The 26,170-nt window shown below is 49.0% G+C and overlaps 2 protein-coding genes across 9 annotated transcripts in view; one reads left to right on the top strand and one right to left on the bottom strand.

Annotated features, from left to right (window-relative positions):
- LOC309525751 (uncharacterized protein) overlaps nucleotides 1-26,170 on the top strand; it is a 375,811-nt gene that overhangs the window by 203,875 nt on the left and 145,766 nt on the right. For 2 of the 7 annotated variants that reach the window (XM_082211239.1, XM_082211240.1), the window contains one exon: nucleotides 19,710-19,883. In XM_082211239.1, the coding sequence (XP_082067365.1) occupies nucleotides 19,710-19,883 (174 nt within the window). Of the gene's footprint in view, nucleotides 1-14,779; nucleotides 15,103-18,681; nucleotides 19,372-19,709; nucleotides 19,884-26,170 lie in introns of those variants that run through there. The other 5 variants (XM_082211238.1, XM_082211237.1, XM_082211241.1 and 2 more) reach the window with 4 other exon arrangements.
- LOC309525793 (uncharacterized protein) overlaps nucleotides 1-26,170 on the bottom strand; it is a 243,835-nt gene that overhangs the window by 79,131 nt on the left and 138,534 nt on the right. The gene's annotated exons all lie outside the window — the stretch shown is intronic.

Raw genomic sequence — 26,170 nt, 5'->3', positions numbered from 1 at the left:
TGTACTGCTCTCAAGCCAGGTGTCACCCATCTTGTAATGATAATTAAAGGAGATTTGTTAAACTGTAGCCAATAAAGATAATGATCTGCAGATGTGGCTGAGTCTTTCCTGCCTTAAATCCTTCTGACTTGGCACAACTGGAGGGTGACTCACTCCTCTGGGAAACCTGTGTTACGAAAATTGCCGGGGGGGGGGCTCATATTTAAAGTTGTTTCAGTGTTGCAAATATTTATTCCTGAATGTGTCCTTTCGTCTTTGACAGCTCAGGGAAGATACCTAGCTTTATAAATTCATATAAAATCAGTAGTTTGACCGATTCTCTTCATTCCAACGCCATTTTGGACTTAGAGGAAAGGACTCCTTCACCTTTCTCTCCCGCCATCAACCCTCCAGCGTGAGTCCCCAGGGTGGCAATCTCTGAGCTGATGACTGATCATAAAATCCCAAGAGTTCATCCCCAGAATTGCCCCAGGACAAGGATGTGAAAAGAGTTCTATTGTTCTTTGGAAATAGGTACTTGAGAGATGTTAAGAGACAAGTTTGTCTGGACAAGTTTGCCAAGGTTGAACTAGTGTGACCCCTGTCTAGCCCTCCCCTTTTGTGACATTATCAGTTATGTAAGGATGAATCGCAAGACAGAATTAAGATCGCCAGAAGAAATATCAACAACCTCAGATATGCAGATGACACAACCTTGATGGCAGAAAGTGAGGAGGAATTAAAGAACCTTTTAATGAGGGTGAAAGAGGAGAGCGCAAAATATGGTCTGAAGCTCAACATCAAAAAAAAAAAAAAATCATGGCCACTGGGCCCATCACCTCCTGGCAAATAGAAGGGGAAGAAATGGAGGCAGTGAGAGATTTTACCTTCTTGGGCTCCATGATCACTGCAGATGGTGACAGCAGCCACGAAATTAAAAGACATCTGCTTCTTGGGAGAAGAGCAATGACAAACTTAGACAGCATCTTAAAAAGCAGAGACATCACCTTGCCAACAAAGGTCCGTATAGTAAAAGCCATGGTTTTCCCAGTAGTGATGTATGGAAGTGAGAGCTGGACCATCAAGAAGGCTGATCGCCGAAGAATTGATGCTTTTTAATTATGGTGCTGGAGGAGACTCTGGAGAGTCCCATGGACTGCGAGAAGATCAAACCTCTCCATTCTTAAGGAAATCAGCCCTGAGTGCTCACTGGAAGGACAGATCCTGAAGCTGAGGCTCCAAGACTTTGGCCACCTCATGAGAAGAGAAGACTCCCTGGAAAAGACCCTGATGTTGGGAAAGATGGAGGGCACAAGGAGAAGGGGACAACAGAGGACGAGATGGTGGGACAGTGTCATAGAAGCTACAAACATGAGTCTGACCAAACTGCGGGAGGCAGTGGAGGACAGGAGTGCCTGGCGTGCTCTGGTCCATGGGGTCACGAAGAGTCGGACACAACTAAACGACTAAACAAATGAATACTTTAAAAGCCAAGGTTCGAGGACAGAAATCTGCCTGTCTGGAATACCCTTGTGAAGTGAAAGGATAAGAAAGAGGGATTTATATCTAGATGTTAGGATAGAGATGATATGGAAAACAGGAAGACACAATGAGAGATAAAGGAGGTGCTGTGGGATTGGTGGAAGTCAACGTTTTATTTTTAGTGTTTATATTATTAACTTGTAAGATATGGATTTGTTTTTTGAACGTTGGTTCTTGTGTTTTGTGTCTTGTTATTTTTTGATATTTTTTGTTGCTGTGTGGAAAATACTAATAAAATTTATATTTAAAAAAAAAAAAAAGGTTTCAGGAGGTTCCTCTTGTTCCTCTCTCTGCTTCAGAGGCAAGCAGGGCAGCAGATTGTATTGCTGGACTCTGCAGACTCTGCGCCCGAGACAGCCTGACAAGAGTTCAAAGCACAGAGGAGAGTGCTCCTCCTCCCTCTCTCTGAACGCAGGGCACCCAAGGAGGCTGCAAGATCCAGTCCTTCCTAGTTAATCTGCGGAACTCCCTGCCACCAATGCTTCTGAATCCCAGTTGCCAGAAACTGCGTTAGGGGAGAGATGCTCTTCAGCCTGAATCCTGCTCGTGGGTTTCCCATAATGGGCGCCAGGTTGGGCAAGAGTAGATGTGCCTCCTTGGCGTCTTTTGAGTTGGGCTGTCTTTGTCAGGAAAAAGCAGCAATGCGGGAGCGAGCTGCAAGTTGCTGGAATGCAAAACAGGATGTTGATGTTTGGGACTGTACTATGGGAACAAAGGGGCAGTCTATTCACTGTTCTGAGCACCGGATGTTAGCTCAGAGTGTCATCTGACCTGTACTGGAAGTACAGGGGTGGAGTTTATCTTCTCTACTGTTGGAGTCTGGAGAGTGCAGACGTGTTTCTCTGTACTGCTGCAATGACAGAAATAAAGACATGTAAATAGATTTCTGTCTGTCTCTTTCCCCTCCCTGAGGGAAGCAGGGAGGAGGGAGGAATGGTGTGTCCCTCTCACGCTGAGTGGGATCGCTGATAGTGACCTAGCCTGTATCCTGCCGGGAGATGCAGACGGGGAGGTCAACAAGGATCTCAAGCCGAGTGCCTGGAGAGTGGCCAGTTACCTCTGACTGAGGCCTGAGAATCCGACAGTCTTCAGGGTCCTTGGGCTCCCCTATTTGATGGTTACCGGGTGTCCCTGTTTCCCGGGGACAGTCCCCGGATTGACAACTCTGTGTCAGGTGTGCATGCAAGAGCCAGGCCCTGTGACCAATAGGACTCTGAAGGACTGAGGCCTTCCTACGTTTGTTCTGAAGAGGCAAGGCGTAGCCGCACAGGTGAGGCCGATTGGTAACTCACAGCACCTGGTGGCTAGAGCTGGGAAGGGATATAAGGTCAGCATTTCCCTTCAGCTCTTTGCCACAGCAACATGATTCCTGCCTTGCTACGGTTGCCTTCTCGCTTCCTGATCCTCGGACCTCGGCTTCTTGACGCCTTGATCCTCGAACCCTTGACTTTGTGACTCCTTGATCCTCGAACCCTTGGGCCTTTGACTTCTTGACTCCTTGCTTCTCGACCCTCAGACCCTTGACTTTGTGGCTCCTTGATCCTTGGAGCCTGGCTTCTGGACTCCCATTCCTGCTCCCACCCCGCCATCTTGCCCCCGGTCCCGACGTCCCCAGCTGGAACTTCAATCACCCATGAACCGGACTGTGACAATCTGTCCCTGGACAAAATCCGTCCCCGGAATGTCCCCAGGTTTCATTTAATGTCCCCGGATTTATATTTTAAGTGTTGTAGATTTATTAGTAGGGGATGAGTGTTGCGTGATTGGTTCAACGCCACAAGACACATCGCATGAGGACCTCCGGCGAGGCCAAATGGTCGGCGCCACGGCAGCGAGCAGCTCCAGAAGCCAGCCAGAGCCAACCGCGCTACCAGGCTGGCTCTGGGCTGCTGAGACTGCTGCTGCCACTGCCGAGGGGGAACTGGGGCACCCGCCGCGTCAACTGGGGGAACTGGTAACAAACCCTGCTGTCCCTCTGGCTGGTGTATCCCTTTGGGATAATACAACAATTGTATTGTAATATGCCCCTTCACCACTGCCAAGGGGGAACCGGGGATGCCCGGCGTGTCAACTGGGGGAACCGCTGACACCCCTCTTGTGACCCAAATCGAGCCGGGAGAGAGAGCGACTGACCACCTGGCCAACCGCCTGGCTCTGGGGCCATGAAAACCCCGGAGCTGACGCAGGGAGGAGGAGGAGGAGAAGGAAGAGAGAGAAAGAGGAAGGAGAAAAAAGAGGGGAGCCCCAACCTAGGTTTTTCTAATTTTTGATTTTTATTATTTAGTTTAATTCTATAAGATAATATTTCTAGTCGATTACTTCTCATTTCAGGGATTTTCACGGTATTTCATTTGTTTTGTGTAATTTCTCAATTCCGTGACTGTCTTTTTTCTACTGAGGCCCAGAGGAAGACCGCACAACAGAGGAGACCACAGAAGAGAAGATATTACTTCTTCTTTTTCATAACTTTTTTTTCTCTGTTCAAAAAAACAAAAAAGTGTCCCCGGATTCTTTGAAAAAGATATGGTACCCTTGCGGCCTATTTAACCCCTTGCCCGCCTGCTTCACAACAGCTTTCACCTGTCCAGGTGCAGCTGCCTGGGAGGAGGGGCATGGCTGACTCACCTGGAGCCGCTGGGGTGGGAGCAGGGCTGGGAGCTTGAGAAAGACCCCTGGAAGATGCTGGGGTTGGAGGAAAGAATGAGGAGGGGGCTGGCTGTTCTGCCAGTGATGCAGCCGTGGGGCGGCGGTGGTGGTGGGGTTGCTTATCCAGCTCCGCCCCCTTTTTGACTTCTCAATTTGACCATTGAAAGGAGGTTGAGTGCCACCTGTCAGGGGTTTATCGGCTGCAGGGGGTTCGACTAGTGGCCCTCGGGGGGTCCCTTCCAGATGAACCATTTTATGATGACGTGATTCTATATATGCATACCCTTTGGAGGACTAAACTCAAAGCATGCTCATCAATGTTGCCTCGTCCTCCTGGGAAAAAGTGACCACTGGGGTGCCTTAGGGTGCTGCCCTGGGCCTGTTGTTGTTCAACGTCTTCATAAACGACTTGGAAGGAGGAACTGAGGGCATGCTCATCCCATTTGCAGATGGCACCACATTGGGAAGGGTAGCTAATGCCACAGAAGACGGATTTGGGATTCAAGGTGACCTTAACAGATTGGAGAACTGGGCCCAACCTAACAGAATGAATTTCCATAGGGACAAATGTCAGGTTCTGTGTGTAGGCAGGAAGAACCAGATGCCCAAATATTGGATGGGTGACACCTGGCTGACTAGCAGGACATGTGAGAAGGATCGAGGGGTCTTGGTGGGTCACAAGCTGGACATGAGTCCAGAGTGTCTATATCTTTCCCTCTGAAAAATGCAAAGCAGCCCATTTCTGAGAGAGGAGGGAATTCCTGGAGAAGTGGGCGGAGGAATAATTTCCCCCTCTTGTGCTTGGCAATTGTTCCTCCTTCACACACTGCAATGTGCTCCTCCCAGCAGAAGTTGGGTGCTTTTCTGTGTTCCCATTGACTGAATGGGGGCTTAGCAAGCTTTAGTGAAGGTTTCCGCAAGTATTTGCCTCCAGTTGACCCTCATGGTTTCACAGATGAGCCATTGACAATCTCTCTCTCCTTCCTTGGAGGAAGATGACCCTTCGGTTTGGGCTGGGTGTTCATCAGTATGCGGATGATACCCAGCTCTACCTCTCTTTCAAATCAGAACCAGTGAAGGCGGTGAAGGTCCTGTGTGAGTGTCTGGAGGCGGTTGGAGGATGGATGGTGGCTAACAGATTGAGGTTGAATCCTGACAAGACAGAAGTACTGTTTTTGGGGTACAGGGGGTGGGCGGATGTGGGGGACTCCCTGTCCCTGAATGGGGTAACTGTGCCCCTGAAGGACCAGGTGTGCAGCCTGGGAGTCATTCTGGACTCACAGCTGTCCATGGAGGCGCAGGTCAATTCTGTGTCCAGGGCAGCTGTTGACCAGCTCCATCTGGTATGCAGGCTGAGACCCTCCCTGCCTGCAGACTGTCTTGCCAGAGTGGTGCATGCTCTGGTTATCTCCTGCTTAGACTACTGCAATGTACTTTGAAGGTGACTCGGGAACTGCAATTAATCCAGAATGTGGCAGCTAGACTGGTGACTGGGAGCGGCTGCCAAGACCATATAACACCGGTCTTGAAAGACTTACATTGGCTCCCAGTACGTTTCTGAGCACAATTCAAAGTGTTGGTGCTGACCTTGAAAGCCCTAAACGTCCTCGGTCCAGTATACCTGAAGGAGCGTCTCCACCCCCTTTGTTCAGCCCGGACACTGAGGTCCAGCTCTGAGGGCCTTCTGGCGGTTCCCTCATTGCGAGAAGCCCAGTTACAGGGAACCAGGCAGAGGGCCACACGGGCCCAGAAATCCCTCTTGATTCTCCCCAGCTGAGACTGAGCCCTGCCAGGAGCCTGCAGAGTGTGCTTGCTTATCTGCTCTGAAAGAGTGTCCACATTTGCATGCATGCCAGCAAATGCAAACAGAATGCAAACCTGTGTTATGGGCTGGCGAGTTCAGTGCCCCTGGCAGACCTTCGGATTCTCTGCTAACACAAGTAAACGAAAAAAGATAAATCTGTCTCTGTGTGCAGAGAGTCTCAGCTTGCAAGCCCCGCCCGCCTTTCTGCCCTTCAGCCAGTCTCCCCATTTTCTCAGCACAAAGATCCGAGGGTAATCATGGAAGAGACTCCAGCTGCCTGCAATGCAGGGATCTCCGCTAATGTATTATTCTGGCATCTTTAGGCAAGGCAGATCCCTCTGTTCATCGCGAAAGCAGAAGGGGGCGTCAGCGAGGGAGAAGGGGGGCGACGTCAGACCCCCACCATGCCTTGGTCACCCGTTGCAGGTCCCAAAGCTGCACCTTCGCCCCACCCCCACATATCAGTGGTGTAGCATGGGGGGTGCAGGGGGGGCCGGCCGCACCGGGCGCAACATCTGGGGGGGGGCGCGCTCGCACTCACAGCTCTCTGCCCCTACCTGGCTCACTCACTCTCTCTCACTGCAGTGCTGGCTGTGCGAATCCGATCTGAGCCGCCGGGTCGCCGCCCACTGTGGAGGGGGGGGGGTGCCAGGCGTGCGGTGCGGAGAGAGAGCAAGGGACTATCTGGGGGAGGGACAGCGCAGCGGCCGCCCAGCGCAGCGCTGAGCGCGGGAGAGAACCACAGCAGACCAGACCAGGCAGCAGCAAGAAGAAGTTGGCAGCGGCGGCAGGTTAGGGGTTAGGGGGCGCCAATTACTTGCCTTGCCCCGGGTGCTGACAACCCACGCTACGCCGCTGCCCCATATCCCCCACCCCAAGCCCCATCGGTGCCAATTCACAGAATCCTAGTTGAGAGGGCACCCCAGCGGTCATCTAGCTCAACCCCTCCAAGGGAGGAATCGCAGCTAAATCACGCAAGACGGGTGACCCCCCCAACCTCTGCCTAAAAGCCTCCAGCAAAGGAGAGCCAGGAATCGCACCCGCAGCCGGTCTTCTGGGCCTTGAGCCCAGCCCCCCGGGGGGGGGGGGACAGACTCCCAAGCACGGACCCCAGAGCCGTCTGTCCTGCTGGGCTTCTCAGGGGCGCCCCAGCGAGGGGGGGGGGGCTGCGCGGCTTTGCAGGCGGCCTCCTCTTTCCCCGCACATACAGCTGGCCGGTGCGCAGCTTCCCTCCCAAGCCTACTCAGGAGGAGCCCCCCCCACTCGCCCCCTTTCTTCCTCTGGCTATGGAGCCTCCGCGCTGGACTTGCAGCTCTACTTGCAGGGTCCCCTTGCCCGTCCTGTTCAGCTACCCCTACCCTTACCCACGAGTAGCAGCAGCAGCTGCCCTGGTTTCTCTCTCTCCCTGGAATCGTGCCCTGTGTTTGATGTTACGGGCAACTCTATCCTGGGGAAGGGAAGGCCTCCTCCCTTCGCTCTTCTTTTTCTTCTTCTTCTGGGGGGGGGGCCCTCCTTCTCCGCCCCCCCAATAATAAATAATAATAATAAATTTTATTTATATCCCGCCCTCCCCAGCCGAAGCCGGGCTCAGGGCGGCTAACAACAATCAAATAATCAGTCAAATAATCACACAATCTATAAATATTTCATTATAAAAATTAATTAAATCAAATTGATGGCAACCAATTAAGCAAAATTCTGTGCAGGTTGCCAGAGGAGGGAGTCAGGCTGCGCCCTGACCAAAGGCCTGGCGGAAAGATGTCAACAAGGTCCCTAGGGGTTGTAAAGCAAGCCAGACCATTTAGCACCGACCCCATTCATTCCAGCAGCTGGCCATCACTCCAAGCCCTGCGAAAAATATCATCACTATCATTATTATTATTATTATTATTATTATTATTATTATTACTGCCCTCTACCCATAGATATCAGGGCGGCTCACAGCCTGAAACTACGGTATTAAGCGCATGCTAGAAACTAGAACAAAGGCAAACCAAACCAAGCCATCAACCCTCCTTCTCCCTTCTTGGTGAAACAAGCCTGTTAATCGCCTGTCCAACTAAAGAATAAAGGCACTGGTCGTTTTTGAGATCAATGCAAGCTAAAAAGCGTTGCAGGGGGTTGGGTCCCTTCCAATTCCACGTTTTTCTGAAAAACACACACGCACAACCCAACTCTGGTCCCTCTGCGGTCCTCGCCCCAAGCAGCTGTGTGGGAGACTTGCTCCCCAGAAAGTGTGCCTTGTCTTGCTACCTGTGGTTTCTGGTCTCTCGTCAGCCCCCTCCCTCCCCCCCCAATCTATTCATATTCCTTTCTCCCTAATCTCCAATATTGCATTTTCCTCTGGGTAAGACTTTAAACAGAAAGCCCTAATCCCCAGCTGTGTTTCTTGCTGCGGTCCTGCTGTCTACTCAGAAGTAAGGCCCTCTTAGATTCAGCAGGGCTTACTCTCAGGTAAGTGCAGTTAGGGCTGCAGCCTTTGTGACCCAAGTTTTGGGTCCTTTTTAGGTTCTGGATGTCACTGCTTTACACCCCCCACCCCCCCACCCCCCCACAATATTTGAAAATGTCAGCTTTGTGCTTAAACACCAATTGGCCGGGAACCTCATTGTCTGTGCCTTTATTAGTTTATTTAAAGAACATCAATACGATATGATAATCAATACGATCATCTTAATTGTCATTGTCCCATACAGAACAACGAAATTGGAAAAAAATCCACATCAGACATTCAAAAACCAAGAAGCCTGCTATTCCAGCCTGGTGATTGCTTTAACTTTTTGATATGTGGTGATTTGAATCATGAGGATGAATTAGAGTCTTGAATGAGTCTTTCTTTGGAATTGAGGACCTAATTAGATTTTCATTTTATTTTGTTCTAAGGGCTTGTTAGAGATAATGTGTAAAGCACGGTGTCAGCTACCCAAAAAAGGTTGACAACTCTGGGAAAGGGGGGGGGGCGCCGAAGGGATCTTTACACCACAGCGCCGTATATGTTTTAAAAATAATCATCTGCTCAAATTCTTGGTACAGATACTTTCTCTGGACATTTTGTGTGTGTTTTTAATCAGTGGGAAGTTTTTATTGCATATATATCAAAGCAATGTATACAAGTTAACACATTGGCAGGATTTTAAGAAACATTTGCAATATGATTATAAAAGATGGAATTGGAAACTGTAAGATGAATAATATTACACAGACATGCATGAATTAACGATGAAACAATGGAAGCAGGAGAAGGGGGCAGAGGAAAGTCAAGGGATTTGAGAAATCCCACATTTGAATGTTTTATTGAATGTGTAAACACTATTGAAAAGTTTTCAATTTCTATTTTATTTTTATTTTAATGTTTATTTGATGTGATATTTGTTATATTGAAAATTAATTTTAAAAATTATAAAAAAAAAGATTTCAATGGAATGCATCCTGATGCAATGTGTTTTCATTTTACCAGAGGAGGAGTAGTATTAGTAGTAATACAGAATGATACAGATGTGTATTCTTGCTTTAGTATCTTACAATGAGTCTGCAGGAGTGTTTCTGAATGCCTAAGAGGCGGGCTCAACACTGAACTGCCTATTTGGTCAAAATAAAAAAATTCCTTCCAGTAGCACCTTAAAGACCAACTAAGTTAGTTCTTGGTATGAGCTTTCGTGTGCATGCACACTTCTTCAGATTCTTCAGATGTCTATTTGGTGTTCAGCATGTCACAGGAACCCCCCCCCCATCATTCAGTTTGTACAAACTTCACACACACACACACACACACACACACACACACACACACACACTACATACACTACACTTCTGTTATAAATTCATAGAAAATCCACCATACATCGGATCCGCACTGTTCCACTTTTATTTGACTCCATGAAGGAAGGACTACAAAATGGGGAAGGTTTGATACAGGGCAGCCATAATCCCTTGAGCATCCCAGCACATCCACAGGAGCCCTGCCCAGTTGCTATGCCAACCCTGATGGTCCCAGACAGAAGACCATCAAGATCACAAAGAACTTGCATATGGGAGTGGATTCAGCATGGACTGGAATAAAGGACAATGATCAGATCTTCCCTCTGGGGGCAGGAAACTGCCAACTCCCCTTTGTCCTCTGGAAATGACTCATGGGCAGGGGGAAAGGAGGAACCAGCCAGGTGACAAGATACTCAGGTTACCTCCACAACTCCTCCCTCAACCCCTCCTTTTTTGTGATGTAGTTGTGATGTAGTCTTAGGGGTGTAGTTTGGGGGGATTAGTAACGAATAAAAGTTGGGGTCTTCTTTTGTTCTGGACTTCCATTTTGCTTCATCTTGTGGTGGGTGGGAGTCCTGACGCGACAGTATCCAATAAAGGCCAAGCCTACAGGCTGCTGTTTTGCTCCACGTTATCCTGGTTGGTGTCTTTGTTTCTGTCCAAGGGAGCCCTCGCATTTCCCCGTTAACAAGCATATATGAGACTCAGCGCACTCCAAGGAAGACACAACTAAACCTCAGACAACCAATGTTGGAATTTCTCTGTAACGTTGCTTTATTGGTTATCAAACATGACATATGACAAGACAGAGAACATGCACTCAATCACACACACAACCACACACACACACCACTCTTCGCTGGATGGGCCAGACCCAGTAAGAGGACGGGTGGCCGACGACAGCGCTGTCATATGTCCAGCACACAAGTGAGACTGGGGGGCTTTGCAATTTATCTGCCTTCTTCGTTCATCTGTTTGTTGGCATACCTTTGGCATCTCACATCCTGGTTCTTGGCAACACCTCGTCTTCCACATGTTCTTGGCATTTATCAACTCTCATTGTTCGAACCTGATGTTCTGTAGCTTCTGGCAATGTTACAACACTAATTGTTTGAAACTAGCATTTCACATTTTGAATTATGGTGCTGGAGGAGACTCTGGAGAGTCCCATGGACTGCAAGAAGATCCAACCTCTCCATTCTGAAGGAAATCAGCCCTGAGTGCTCACTGGAAGGACAGATCGTGAAGCTGAGGCTCCAAGACTTTGGCCACCTCATGAGAAGAGAAGACTCCCTGGAAAAGACCCTGATGTTGGGAAAGATGGAGGGCACAAGGAGAAGGGGACGACAGAGGACGAGATGGTGGGACAGTGTTCTCGAAGGTTTGACCAAACTGTGGGAGGCAGTAGAAGACAGGAGTGCCTGGCGTGCTCTGGTCCAGGGGCTCCCGAAGAGGCGGACACGACTAAACGACTCAACAACAGCAACAACAACAACAATTCACTGATCAATGGATCTACGTACTGGTTTACTGGGAAAACTTCAGAAATTCATATAAAATCACTCCAGTGTTGGATTTACGCCATTCCAAGGTTGTTCTGTTCGGGAAGGAAATGGCTACCAAAAGGGGGGGGGAGAGACTGAGTAATAATCCAGGGGTCAGCAACCTTTTTTTCAGCTGTGGGCAGGTCCACTGTCCCTCAGACCTTGTGGGGGGCTGGACTATATTTTGAAATAATAATAATAATGAATGAATTCCTACGCCCCACAAATAACCCGGAGATGCATTTTAAATAAAAGCACACATTTTACTCATGTAAAAATATGCTGGTTCCTGGACCGTCCGTGGGCCAGATTTAGAAGGCGATTGGGCCGGATCCGGACCCTGGGCCTTAGTTTGCCTGCACCTGGTGATAATCTCTGGCATCCTGATACCTGAGTGCCAGACAGGTAGACATTCCGGAAACAATACCCAGATGAAGACAAAAGGGTGCTGTCAGGGCTGCTTCCAGATCCCAGCTCACAGAGGATCACGCTAGCCAGCGTTCACTGTATAAAAGTCTTTATTAAGTTACAGTTTCCAATTCCAAGCTGCCGCGTGCTGCCCTACGTCTTATAAGCTAGACCGGCGCAGCTCCGTCTGAGTCCCCGCCTCCTGTACACCAACTTAATACCCTCGCCTTACTCCACCTTTTCCGCCTGACCGTTCTTCTCTGGGTCCCTCTGCCCCCCGTGGTCTCTTCCTTTCGGGACTCTTCTGACGCTGACCCCCCGGACCCTTCTGTCTCCTTGCGCCGGGCTTTAGGACCTGGCTCCCTTTCCGGGCTGCTTACTGTGCCGCCTTCCTGTGGCGGAGGTAGGGAGGCTGGACGGGGAGGTGGGGTCGGAAGCGGGCACAGAAGGAGGGGAGCTCGTAGCCAAAAGGGCCGCACCGGCCGGCAAAGGGCCGGGGAAAGTTTGGAGAGGAGAAACGCACCGTCATGATTTCCCGGTGGAAGCGGCAGGATTAGGGATGGCGAAGCGTAATTACGCATGAATTTCGCTGGGTGAGAGCTTCGGGGATCGATCGGCGGAAATGGGAATCAATTGGAATATGAGAAAGAGAGAGGGACCATCATTCATAGGCATAGATTTGTAGGGTTAGGGGGCGCAAATTACTTGCCTTGCCCCAGGTGCTGACAACCCACGCTACGCCGCTGGATGTTGGTTAGTTGTGTAAAAGGGTTGGAAGTATGACTCCCAAGCCCCAACAGAGATATTCCACTTCGGGGGAGAAGGGGGTCCTGCTGCCCCCTGGAAATGGGGGAGCCCCTGCCAGAGCCCCAGGCCCGGGGCCCCTCCGGGGCAAGAGAGGCTGAGCTGGCTGCCCCCCATGAGGCAATGCAGGGGGGGAAGGAGGGGGCTCGGGGGGGGCAGGTCGGCAAACCTTCCTCTCTCGGACCCCAGAGGGAGCTTTCAAGGAGGTTCCCCATCCGGGAGTTTCTCTGCAGCTGCTGGAAAAGAAGCCCACAGCCTCGGGACCCCCAGGCCGCCCCCCCCTCCCCAAAGGAGGAACACCGGTCTTGTCTCCATTGCTTTATTTACATGCAACTTGCCACTTTCACAGCGTGTAGGCAGAACTGTGGAACTCCCTCCCGCAGGAGCCTGGCATGGCCAGCACCCCAGACGGGTTTCCAGAGAGGATGAGGCCCATGCAAGGAGGAGGAGGGGGCTCGGGGGGGGGCTCTGTCTCCCCAGTTGCAGCCAGGCCTGCTCCTCTTCCCGCTTGCTGGAACCACAGGCAGGGAAAGCTCTGGTGCTCGGATCCTGCCGGCCAGAAGAGGCGTCTCTTTGGGCGCCCCATGAGAACAGGATGCCGGACCAGGAACGTTCAGAACAATGCAAAGCCAAGGGAGGAATCCTAGTGAATCCAAATAATCTGGGACTGGCAGAAAACGCAGCAACCTCGCAGGCCAGGCCACAGCCGCGGGACAGGGAATGAAGCAGAAACAATCAGTGCAGGGAAAGTTTTTGACAGTATATACAGTGGTACCCCGCAAGACGAATGCCTCGCAAGACGGAAAACCCGCAAGACGAAAGGGTTTTCTGTTTTGGAGGCGCTTCGCAAGACGAATTTCCCTATGGGCTTGCATCGCAAGACGAAAGCCCATAGGGAAATGCTGGCGGTCGGGAGCAAAGACTTTCGCCCACAGCCGGCCTTCAGAAGAGGACCTCTTCTGAAGGCCGGCGGGGGGCAAAAGTCTTTGCTCCCCCCCGCCTGCCTTCCCCCCCCCCGCCTGCCCCGGGCGATCTTAAAATGCTGGCGGGCGGGAGCGAAGCGTTCGCTGCCGACCCCCAGCATTTTAAAATCTCCCCGTGTCCCGGGGAGGTTTTAAAATGCTGGGGGTCGGCAGCGCTTTGCTCCCGACCCCCAGCATTTTAAAACGCTGTTCCGAAGTGGGGCGGGGGGGCGGGGATACCTGGCCCCGCCGCCCCACTTCGGAAAGCTGTTCCGAAGTGGGGAGGGGGGCGGGGACACCTGGCCCCGCCGCCCCACTTCGGAAAGCTGTTCCGAAGTGGGGAGGGGGGGCGGGAACGCCTGCCCCCGCCGCCCCACTTCGGAAAGCTGTTCCGAAGTGGGGAGGGGGGGCGGGAACGCCTGCCCCAGCCGCCCCACTTCTGAAAGCTGTTCCAAAGTGGGGCGGGGGGGCGGGGACACCTGCCCCATCCGCCCCACTTCGGAAAGCTGTTCCGAAGTGGGGCGGGGGGCGGGAACACCTTCTGAAGGCGGGCAGGGGGCGAAAGTCTTTGTCCCCCCTGCCTGCCTTCCCAGGGGCTTTTAAATCGCCCCGGACAGCGGAGAAGTCCTCCGCTGTCCGGGGTGATTTTAAAATGCCGCCCGCCAGCATTTTAAGATCGCCCCGGACAGCGGAGAAGTCCTCCGCTGTCCCGGGTTTTTTTAAAATGCTGGGGGTGAGAAGAAAAGCCCTTGTCCCCCCCCCAGCCTTCAGAAGAGGTCTGGGGACAGACTGTCCCCGGACCTGGTCTGAAGGCGGTTTCCCTAGGAACGCATTAATTGATTTTCAATGCATTCCTATGGGAAACCGTGCATCGCAAGACGAAAAAACCGCAAGACGAAGAGAATTGCGGAACGAATTAATTTCGTCTTGCGAGGCACCACTGTATTGGTCATTTATGAATAAGGTATTCGAAAACAATGGAGCCTGGAGAGACTTTTATAAAGGGAATTGAGACAATCTATATGGAACCCTATATGGGACGCGGGTGGCGCTGTGGGTTAAACCACAGACCCTAGGACTTGCCGATCAGAAGGTCGGCGGTTTGAATCGCCGCGACGGGGTGAGCTCCCATTGCTCAGTCCCTGCTCCTGCCCACCTAGCAGTTCGAAAGCATGTCAAAGTGCAAGTAGATAATAGGTACTGCTCTGGCGGGAAGGTAAACGGCGTTTCCATGCACTGCTCTGGTTCGTCAGAAGCGGCTTAGTCCTGCTGGCCACATGACCTGGAAGCTGTACGCCGGCTCCCTCGGCCAGTAAAGCGAGATGAGCGCCGCAACCCCAGAGTCGGCCACGACTGGACATAACGGTCAGGGGTCCCTTTACCTTTATATGTAACACATGGCAAGCATGATTGCGAATAATACTTTTTAAGAAAAATGTAAGATACAGAAGGGGACACGCCCTCTTTCACCGCTGTTCTTTATACTAGCCCTAGAAGTCTCTCGGGTGCTTTTGCCTTTTCCTACTACCTTGATTTTCTGCTTACAGCATGACAGGCATTTTGTGTAAAATTTACATGGCCTAATTTCTAGACCAGGCTCTCTCAAACTCGACCCTCCGTGCCAAGGGACTCCCGCTGCTGCTGCTCCTGCTGGGTAGGTCAAGGCAGGACACCTGGGTCCCTCGCAGAGCACGGGAGGAGGAGAGCTCTGGGCCGGACACCTGGGTCCCCTCCAAGAGGGGGTCGAGGAAGCAGGGTGCAGAGGTGGAGAGATGGTCCGCTTGGTAGCATTTCCTGCCCTTGCAACGCTGGGGGAAGGCAGAAACTCAGCAGCTGCAGCTTCTTCCCTTGCAAGGAGAGGAAGGGGCTGGCGGGGGAAACAAGTTTAACAATATGTAGCAGAATACGTGGCAGAATAGGAATGGGGAACCCCCGTCTCCCTTGCGGTTAGTCTGGGTCAGATGTGGGCTCCTTGGGGCAGAGTCCTTGGCACAGATGGAGGAGGGGGGAGGGAGGAGAACTGCCTGAGCCCAGGCACATAAGCAGGAAAACCGCAGGGAGAGGCAGGGGGTGTCAAGGGTTCAAAGGAGCAGAGCTGCATTCCTAGAGAGGACAGGAAGGGGAGGGGGAGGGGGCAAGGTCCTCCATGGCTAAATTCCCCCCTCCCCCCTCCCTGCAAGCAGAGAGGAGGCTGCTTTCTTTTCTCTCCTTTGCAAAAGCTTCCTTGCTGCCCCTCCTGGAGTCGGGCGAGTCTCCTCTCTCTTCCCCCCGAGAGTGCAATGGGGAGAAGGGGGTCCCAGGAGGTATTCTCCTCCTTAGGCCTCCAAGACAGAGAGGGCCTTTCCCTCCTGGCCCCCTTCAACGGAGAGGCTTCCTCCGTGGGGCCAACATGGCCAGGAGAGAGGCTGCCCTGCGGAGGCCAAGCCATTGTTACGAAGCTGTTCTGCCACCCAGCTCGTCGGACTAAGTCCATGGGTCCCTGCGGAGGAAAATGAGCTCAGCCGGACACAGGAGCAAACTGCAGAAGGTCCAAGTTTATTGCGCAACAGGTTCAAGGCGAGATTGAACCCAGAGAAAGGGGAGACATGAACTTTTAAAACTTCCCTCCATGTCCCAGAATACAGTGCAAAATACATCACGGTTGCATCATGAATACATTAAAAAGAGGTTGGGTTACACAGGTTACATCATGAATACATTAAGAAGAGGTTGGGTTACACCGGATTAACATATGGAGGAGGGAGGGGGGATATGCAGAGCTGGAGATATGTGCAGATAAGCACATCCTGAGTACTGGTGATGAGAGGAGAATGGTCCATGTATGCATAGTCTGCCACCTGGCATTGCCCGGAGGAAAGGCTTGGCAGAGTGATTTGACAGGATTGGGGTCTTCCTGAGAATACGTGACTCCTCGCTTGAGGGATTATGGAGGACAGCGGAGGTGTCATGGAGTCCTAGAGAAATTGAGCTGAGAGGAGGCTCCTTTCTTCTCTCTCCTTTGCAAAAGCTTCCTTGATGCCCCTCCTGGAATCAGGCGAGTCTCCTCTCTCTTCCACCTGAGGTGCAATGGGGAGAAGGGGGTCCCAGGGGTGCAGGGGGGTCCCTGTTCAGATCATGCCTGGTGGGGGGAGACCCCCAAGTCAGGGAGCAGAGGGTCCTCCCTCGTCCTCTCTGCCAACCCAGGGAGGGGTCCAGTTCGCAGGAGGTCTGCAGCTCTGATCTTCCTTTGAGATCCAGGCGCTGCTTCCTCTTTAGGGAGGGGGCTTGGGGTCAAGGAAAACTGGGCAGGCAAAGAAACCCCCTTCAGGTTTGAAGATAAGTCACTTTTGCCTGGCGTGCTCTGGTCCATGGGGTCACGAAGAGTCGGAAACGACTAAACAACAACAACACTTTTGTGAACAGAGGCAGCAGCCAGACGGGAACATTTGCACAGGGAGAAGAAAAGCCCTTCTGCATCTGCACAACTGGACTTGTTTTGATCAAGAAGAAATGGAAATTGGTGCGATCTCAAAAGAGGCTAGTTCTCTCAAGCTACCCTCAGCCTTTGGGAATCTTGTCACAAGCGTAAAGCTCCCCTCTGGAGTTCATAAAGGGTCTACATGCCTGGTGTTCTTAAGAACACAACAGATTTTTTTATTTTTTTATATATAAATATTTATTGAGATTTTCACATTATTACAAAATGAAAAAGAAAAAGAAAAAAAATACAAAATAAAAAGCTGTTAAAAACAATTCAAACTTTTTATCACTTATCTTTCATTTACTTATTTCACGGACCTCCTCATACCTCCTGTATGTTGAGTTGAGTTACTCGTGTGTAAGCCGACCCCGTTTGGGCGCTTGGTTGCCTGGTTAAACCCTTCGGACTGCGCAGCCCATCTCCGCGTGGCTGCCTCAGTCACTGGCAGAATCTGTCTGTGGGCGTTTCTTAAACCTCTGCCAGCATAAAAGCTGTTTGACACCCAATCGTCTCCGCCTCTCATTGCGCGGGAGCCTCCTGCGCAGGGTGGGCGTGGGCAGTGGAGTGCCTGGGCTCTCTTCACTGACCTCCAGGGAAGAATCCCGGAGCCCTTCCACCTCCTCTCCCCATTGCTCTCCTGGACTCTTGGTGTTACGCGTATTTCCTTCCCCTTCCACCAAGCTGAGTCTCCCCCTAGTGCTAGGACCTTCACCTGCAGAATCGGAGACCCTCTCCTTCTCCCGTGTCTCTGATGTCAGTTCCCTGACACCTCCCTTTTTTTGTATTCCAATTCAAATTTATTAATTCAGCATTTTCTTTCCCTCCTTACATCCTAGTCTTTAATCTAAATATATATTATAATAACCTTAAATTTTGGTCTGTTAAAAATCCATTTTTTTCATATTCTTTTAACCTTTACAGCTAGAAACCACAACCTCAATCCAACATCATTCTAACATTCATTAATTTTGCAATATTTCTGTAAATAGTCTTTAAATTTCTTCCAATCTTCTTTCACCGTCTCTTCCCCCTGATCTCGAATTCTGCCAGTCATTTCTGCCAGTTCCATGTAGTCCATCACTTTCATCTGCCATTCTTCCAAGGTGGGTAGTTCTTGTGTTTTCCAATACTTTGCGATGAGTATTCTTGCTGCTGTTGTAGCATACATGAAAAAAGTTCTGTCCTTCTTTTGCACCAATTGGCCAACAATGCCCAAGAGAAAGGCCTCTGGTTTCTTCAGGAAAGTGTATTTAAATACCTTTTTTAGTTCATTATATATCGTTTCCCAGAAAGCCTTAATCTTTGGGCACGTCCACCATTGGTGAAAGAATGTACCTTCAACTTCTTTACATTTCCAACATTTATTATCGGGCAAATGATAATTTTTTGCAAGCTTGACTGGGGTCATGTACCACCTGTATATCATTTTCATAATATTCTCTCTTAAGGCATCACATGCCGTGAATTTTATACCTGTGGTCCATAACTGTTCCCAGTCAGCAAACATAATATTATGTCCAACATCCTGTGCCCATTTAATCATAACAGATTTCACCGTTTCATCCTGAGTATTCCATTTCAAAAGCAGATTATACATTCTTGACAAATTCTTAGTTTTGGGTTCTAACAACTCTGTTTCTAATTTTGACTTTTCCACCTGGAAGCCAATTTTCTTATCCAAATTATATGTCTCCATTATCTGATAATAATGGAGCCAGTCTCTCACTTTATTTTTTAATTTTTCAAATCTTTGCAATTTCAGTTTATCTCCTTGTTCCAAGATTTCCGAATATGTCGGCCATTTAGTCTCCATATTGAGCTTTTTCAAGGCTTTTGCTTCCATTGGTGACAGCCACCTTGGTGTTTTATTTTCCAATAAGTCCTTATATCTTGTCCAAACATTAAACAATGCCTTCCTGACGATATGATTTTTAAATGCCTTATGGGCTTTAACCTTGTCATACCATAAATATGCATGCCATCCGAACACATTGTTAAAACCTTCTAAATCCAAAATGTCTGTGTTTTCAAGAAGTAGCCATTCTTTCAACCAGCAAAAAGTTGCTGATTCATAATAAAGTTTAAGGTCTGGCAGGGCAAATCCACCCCGTTCCTTTGCATCTGTCAATATCTTAAATTTTATTCTGGGCTTCTTGCCCAGAACACAACAGACTTAGCACATGCGCAGGATCTATACTTCCATGCCCTGGTTGGGGCCACATTTTGAGACTGGAGACTTGCGAAGATGGTGTATTAGCACAGGGAATATCGAAGGGGGAGGGCTGCGTTTCAAAAATGTGGCATCGCCAGCTCCTCCTCTGCTTCCACATACAGATTTGGTCCCCATGCAACCCCAGACAGAGGCAAATATGGCCACAACATCTACCTGGCTTGCGATGAGGGAGCTCCAAGAGCGTCAGCGGGGCTCTCTATACAAAGCATCTAGCATGGGGGAACCTACAGGTAATGGCTATTCGTCTATTTCCTGCCCATGCTCTGGGGTTGCAGTTTTCAGGCTTAGGGACAGGAAGGTGACTGGTTTTGACACCAAGTTGTGTCCATAAGCCCCACTGAGTTCAAGGGGTTCTACCTAGAGGTCACTACTGTGCAGACCCTGCCAGCCTTAAGAAGTCAGGTGATTAGCAAACAGGGGAAACTAGAACGACAGGAGTTGTTTTGAAATGGGGCTTCTGTTGGGAAGGGTTGCCCCATTTGTGCTTCTCCAGGGGCAGGAGAATATCTAGGGCAGGAGAATCCCTGCAGGGCCTCTGAGGCTCCCTTTCCTTCTTCCTCTCTCCCAGGACCATCCAGCTTGTTTTGGCTCCTTGACTCCTCAGGAAGGATGAAAGAGACGGATCCTGCAAACCTAGCAAGGATGGAAGGAGGAAGATGGACGGTTGACCTGGTCCGGCTGTCTCCTGCATCCCTCCCCACAACCTCTGAGCGTTCCCTCCCAGGGACCTCTGAGAGAACTGGTGAGTCCCAGGGGAGGGGAGATGGGGACATGGAGGGATGGAGCCGGAGAGGAATTGGGGCTTGCTCAGCTTGGGGGTGGGGGGAGGCAGGCAGGCGGATGGAGATGGAGAAGGGGAGCACCTTTTCGGGCTCCCCCACCTGCCTGCCTGCCTGCTCCTTTGTCCTCTGCAGGCAATTTCAGCTAGGAATAGATCACAGCTCCCCGCCAACACAATGTATCGGCAGCTCAAAATGTCTAAAACCAGTTCTGTGATCTGAATGCCTTACCAATGTCAGACACTGATCCGTCGCGCAGCACTAGAACCCACGGCTCTTTTTTTAAAAAAATGTTTTCACATATTGTATTACAATACAGATGTACCAAAACCAACACCATTTCCTCCCCATCCCCCCATACATTTACATTTCTATTTCCTCAATCCATCATATTATCCTTTTCTCCCTCCTCCCACTTCCCTCCGCCCCCACTCGATTTCCTCCACATTATGCAATTTACAATAATCTTTGCATTCTACAACATTCTCAAATCATCTACATATTCTTATTATCTTTCCTTACTAATTTTTCTTCCATCCAGTACTTCACATGTTAATCTAGGCATATTAGCGTATCTTTTTTGAGCAAGATTTTGCCATATATTCATCAAAACATTTCCACTCCTTTTTTAATTTTTGATTCGACTGATTTCTTATAGTAGCAGTTAATTTTGCCAGGATTAAATATTCATTTAGTTTACAAATCCATTCCTCCTTTGTGGGTATAGTTTGTGACTTCCACCTAGCAGCAATCACTAGTAGCTGTACTTGCATATAGAACCCCCCCCCCCCCCGAGGTATCTCATCAGCTATAAATCCAAGGATATATTTCTCTGGTTTCTTTGTTATTGATATTTTCCACATTTTCTTTAGTTCTTCATGTACTGCTATCCAAAATTTATTAATTTCCTCACACCTCCACCACATATGTATTGTTGTTCCTATTTCTCCACCACATCTCCAACAGAGGTTGGATTTCAATTTGTATATCTTTGCCAGCTTAACTGGCGTTAAGTACCACCTACAGAACATCTTTACAAAATGTTCTTTAATTGTATATGAGGCAGTAAATCGTATATCCTCTCGCTAGAGTTTCTCCCATTGCTCTAGATAGATAGTATGTCTGAGATCCTGGGACCATTTAATCATCGTTTCTTTCACTTCTTCCTCCATCAATTCCCAGTCCAGTAAAAGATTATAGGTTTTGAATAACAATTTCTTGTTATTCTGTATCACTGTGACTTTAAATTTTGAATCTTCTTTTGCAAATCCTTTCTTTTGATCCGAGTTGAATATACTTCTAAGTTGTATATATTGCCATCTGTCAATTAAAATTTTGACCAACCAGATTGAGATACCTTCTGATGGGGAGTGTTCAGGTGAAGATGTTGCTGTTTGTTTCACAGACAAGGCGTGGACGTTGCTGGATCCTGACCAGAGAGCTCAGCATAAAGAGGTCAAGGAGGAGAATCGTGGGATCGTGGACTCTCTTGGTAAGGCTCCCTGTTGGATCATAACATGTTGTGATTGCAGATGGAGTGGATTCCATGATTGAGCCAGAACAAAATCCATCCCAGATAAAAGCCAAGCAATATCTCAGTTAATACCAGCCAACTAAGGAAGTGAAACCTATAGGACGGCCTCACATCTAATTCTCTTCTGTTCTTCCTCTATCACAAGCATTCATTAACATTGTTCAATAATTTGGAGTTCCCATTTCCTCCTGAGACTCTGATTAGCTTCTCTCTTTATTGCAGATGGTGATAAATTAGAAGGGAAGAACAAGGGGGAGCACAACAGAATCCACATAGCGGAGAAGTCATATAAATATTCAGAGTGTGGAGAGAACATCCGTCAGAGCTCCCAGTCCACCTCCCGTCAAAGAAAGAGCTTCATTCGAAGGAATAGCCTCACTTCACACGAAAGAACACAGAGTAGGGAGAAATCGTATCAGTGCTTGGAGTGTGGAAAGAACTTCAGTTACTGCCAGAATCTCACTTCCCATCAAAGAATTCATACAGGGGAGAAACCCTATCAGTGCTTGAAATGTGGAAAGAGCTTCAGTCAAAGCACCCATCTCACTTCCCATCACAGAATTCATACAGGGGAGAAACCGTATCAGTGCTTGGAGTGTGGAAAGAGCTTCAGGGGGAGCTCCCATCTCACTTCCCATCAAATAATTCATACAGGGGAGAAACCCTATCAGTGCTTGGAATGTGGGAAGAGCTTCAGTAACAGGGCCAATCTCACTTCCCATCAAAGAATTCATACAGGGGAGAAACCCTATCAGTGCTTGGAGTGTGGAAAAGGTTTCAGTCATAGCACCAGTCTCACTTCCCATCAAAGAATTCATACAGGGGGAAACCCCTATCAGTGCTTGGAATGTGGAAAGAGCTTCAATCAAAAGGGTCATCTCACTTCTCATCAAATAATTCATACAGGGGAAAAACCCTATCAGTGCTTCGAATGTTTAAAGAGCTTTTGTCTCAGACACAATCTCACTTCCCATCAAAGAATTCATACAGGGGAGAAACCCTATCAGTGCTTGGAATGTGGGAAAAACTTCAGCCGTAGCACCAGTCTCACTTCTCATCAAAGAATTCATACGGGGGAGAAACCCTATCAGTGCTTGGAGTGTGGAAAGAGCTTCAGTCAGAGGGCCCATCTCACTTCCCATCAAAGAATCCATACAAGAGAGAAAACGGTTTAGTGTTTGGAATGGAAAAAGATTCATTCATGAACCACAAATAATTCATACAGGGTCTAAAGCATATCAGCACATGGTATGTGTATAAAATTTCACTTGTTAAGAAGTCAATTTAAGATCTCACACCAGGGTGAAGTGTAGAATTATAGATTCAGAATCTAGTCCAACCCCTTCCAGAATTCTCATTTCCAGCATCTATGACAGGTGGCCATCCAACCTCTTCTTAAAACCCCCCAATGAAGGCCCTCCCCCTTCAGAGAGAGTTCCTTTTCACTGTCAGCTCTTACTATCAGAGAGAAAATATAGAAAAAGACTTTGGAGAAGACTTCCGGTGTGATGGCCTATGGCGTTTGGCTGCTTTCCCAGGACACCGGACCCTAGTCATGCAATTAAACAAGGTGAATCTGGGGGTAATTATCCCTTTTGAACCCCGCAGGGATGGGGCAGATGTGCCTTCACCCGCACGTCGTCTGATATCTGCCGCTCGCTACAGTGGACGCTTTCTATGATTGAATTGACGGAGAAACAAACGAACTTGAGGATCAGGGCTGTGCCTGAACTAGAGAAGGACAGTCTGACTGACTTTCTTACGCAGGAATTTGCAGACTTTTGGGATTTAGATTTGGAGAAGGAAGAATTTAAGATAGTGAGTGCTTTTAGGCTTGGAAGAGGGGGGAAGAAGAGCAGGGTGAGAGACTGCTTGATTACCCTCCAAACAAAAGAGGAGAGAGACAAAATTTTGAGCCTGCACTTTCAGAAGACCTTGGAAATACATCAGTCAAGAGTGGAGATATTTAAAGACATTCCGAAATACCTTTTGGATCTTAGGTCCAACTACGGAGACTTGGTTGCCCTGTTGAGAAGTAACAGAATCATTTTTAGGTGGGAATTCCCCCAAGGTCTATCTTTTAGCCTTAAAGGAAAAAAGATAAAAATAAGATCAGTGGATGACAAAGAAAGATTTTTGAAAGACCACGGAGAAGACTTGCAGAAAGAATCTGGAGAAGAGCTGAGTGCATTGGACAGAGAACCGACAGACAGAAGACCAAAACAAAAAGCATCGGACAAAGGACTATTAAAAAGAGGAATACTAGATATAGCTACATTACCCTTTGGGTTGGACTGTTCGGAGAAAGTGACAATAACACCACTGACAGAACAAGAACAAACACTTGGTGCAGTTGGAGGAAAAGCAGAGTAATTACATCATGGCTTTGCAACTATTAAGCTGGAATGCTAACGGTTTGAACTCCCCTCAAAAAAGGAAAAGAGTCTTTCATTTATTAAAAAAGGAACAATTGGACTTGATTTGTTTACAGGAAACATGTGGTAAGGCTACACAGAAAGGTATTGATTAACAAAAGACTGGGTCAAGAGTTTATTTCATCGGATAAAGTCAAAAAAAGGGGAGTAGCGATTTACGCAAAGGAAAGCCTATCACCAAAATTTATATTTAAAGATGACCAAGGAAGATTCGTGGCAATCGAAATTCAACTACAAGGAGAGAAATTCTTGATAGTAGGAATTTATGCACCAAATGAGGGGAAGTCAGATTTTTTTTAAAAAGTTGCATGAGACTTTGATGGACTATTTGGATTACAGTGTGATCATGATGGGGGATATGAATGGAGTGGTATCTACAAATATGGACAAGGCACAGAGACAGGTAGCCCCTCCTGCAATGCAGACCTACTCCCCCCCCACCTCCCTTCATAACCCTGATATCCACTTCTTCCTGCCAGGACCCATTGGGGGGGGCTCATTCTGCAGTGGTTTCTTGCGATCCCAAGCACCACTCTCTTCTGTTTCAGCTTGGGGGGCTTTGCCCTCCCAGTATCTCCAGAGGACTTATTTTTTTGGGTGGGGGGAGAGAAAGAGGGAGGTCTGTATGTGTGGGGTCAGACTATCAAGGAAAGTAACAAAACGCCAAGCCAGCAAGTTATGGAAACCCCGGAGCTGCCCTGATGGAACCTGCAACATTGCAAATGAATCCTAAATGCTCCCCAAAGACCACCCAGCCCCACCCCTTGCAAGGGTCTCCTGCCTCCTCCCGCGCCCCCTGTCCGGCTCCCCTCCCTCCCTCCATGGCTACTGCTCTCTCCCAAACCCACATGGGTAACCAGGCAGCTGGCTCAATCCACCCACTTCCGGGTGCTCTCTCCCCCTCACCCAATCGCCTCGCGAGGGGAAGCCGCTGCGGAGAAAAGGGAGAGGCCATGTTGGGTCAGGGCAGCCGGTCCTCCCATGTTTGGAGCGGGAGGAAGGGCCCACGGCCATCTTGAATGAGGGCAATTCTGTGCCTGTCTGTTATATATACATACATATATACATCTGTCTATGATCTATTTACACAGAGAGAGAGAAATAATTGTTCCCCTGCTAAATTTGCCCGTTTCCCCTCTGATGAAGAAATGACCAGATCAAAATTTTAATCGTAGGTTTATTGTAGCTGTGCAAGAGAGAATAACAACAGGAAAACCCCCAGAAACCCCCCTCGCTGTCTATGTTGTTACACATACACACACACACACGACTGGCTCTGGTTTGGAGGAGGCGTGAGAGACGGAGGCTCCTTACTTCTAGAATGGCATTTCCACGGCATCTCCTTTCCTCCCAGAAGCTCCTCCTTCCACAGCCCTGGGAGGCTGGCCGCTTGCCTTTCACCCCCTTTCCAGCACTGCGTGGCTTAGTGTGGCAGCACCTGCCCTTTGGAACTCCCCGCCTCTTGCAATAAAGCACGTGCCTTTGCTAGACTCTTTTCAGGCACCTGCTAAAAGTATTAGGAAGCTGAAGTAATTTTAATCTCTTTTAATATTTTAGCCTTTCTATGTTTTAAAGTAGGGTTGTTAATTCTTATTGATTTTACTGCTGTGGTGGTGGTGTTGTTTTTTGTATTGGTAAACAACTTTACAGGTTGTTTAAAATAAATTTTATGAAATAAATAAATAATAAATATAAATAAAATAACACAAGCCAAAACACAATGCATCCTGTAGATTTAAGTAACTGTCCACAGTGGCCTACTTGTTATTGGAGGCCCAGAATCCACATTCCTTTGTAAGAAAATATGAAATAAAGTCAAAACATTTTTGCAGGCAAAAAAAAAAAAGTCAATATTGGGGAGGTGACAAAAACTTTTCCACACCAGGTACCCCCTGACCTTGTTATGCCACTACCCGGGGTGCAGGGAGGGGGCATGGGGGTCCCTGTTCAGATCATGCCTGATGGGGGGAGACCCCCAAGTCAGGGAGCAGAGGGTCCTCCTTTGTCCTCTTCCAAGCCAGGGAGGGGCCACTTCAGAGGAAATATGCAGCTCTGCTCTTCCTTGGGACCCAGATGCTGCCTTCCTTTTTGGGGAGGGGGCTTGGGGTCAAGGAAATAAACCCCCTTCAGAGGGAGGGAAAAGTCACCTTTGGGAACAGAGGATGTAGACAGACGAGAACATTCCCACATGGGGGGGGGGGACAGGGAGAAGAAAAGCCCGTCTGCATCTGCAGCAGCACAACTGGACCACTTCCTGTGTCCCAGATGCAACAACACGTCT

Source organism: Podarcis vaucheri (genome assembly GCF_965113315.1).
Source record: "Podarcis vaucheri genome assembly, chromosome: 2".
Taxonomy (NCBI): Eukaryota; Metazoa; Chordata; class Lepidosauria; order Squamata; family Lacertidae; genus Podarcis; species Podarcis vaucheri.
This window is presented reverse-complemented; position numbering and strand designations above follow the sequence as displayed.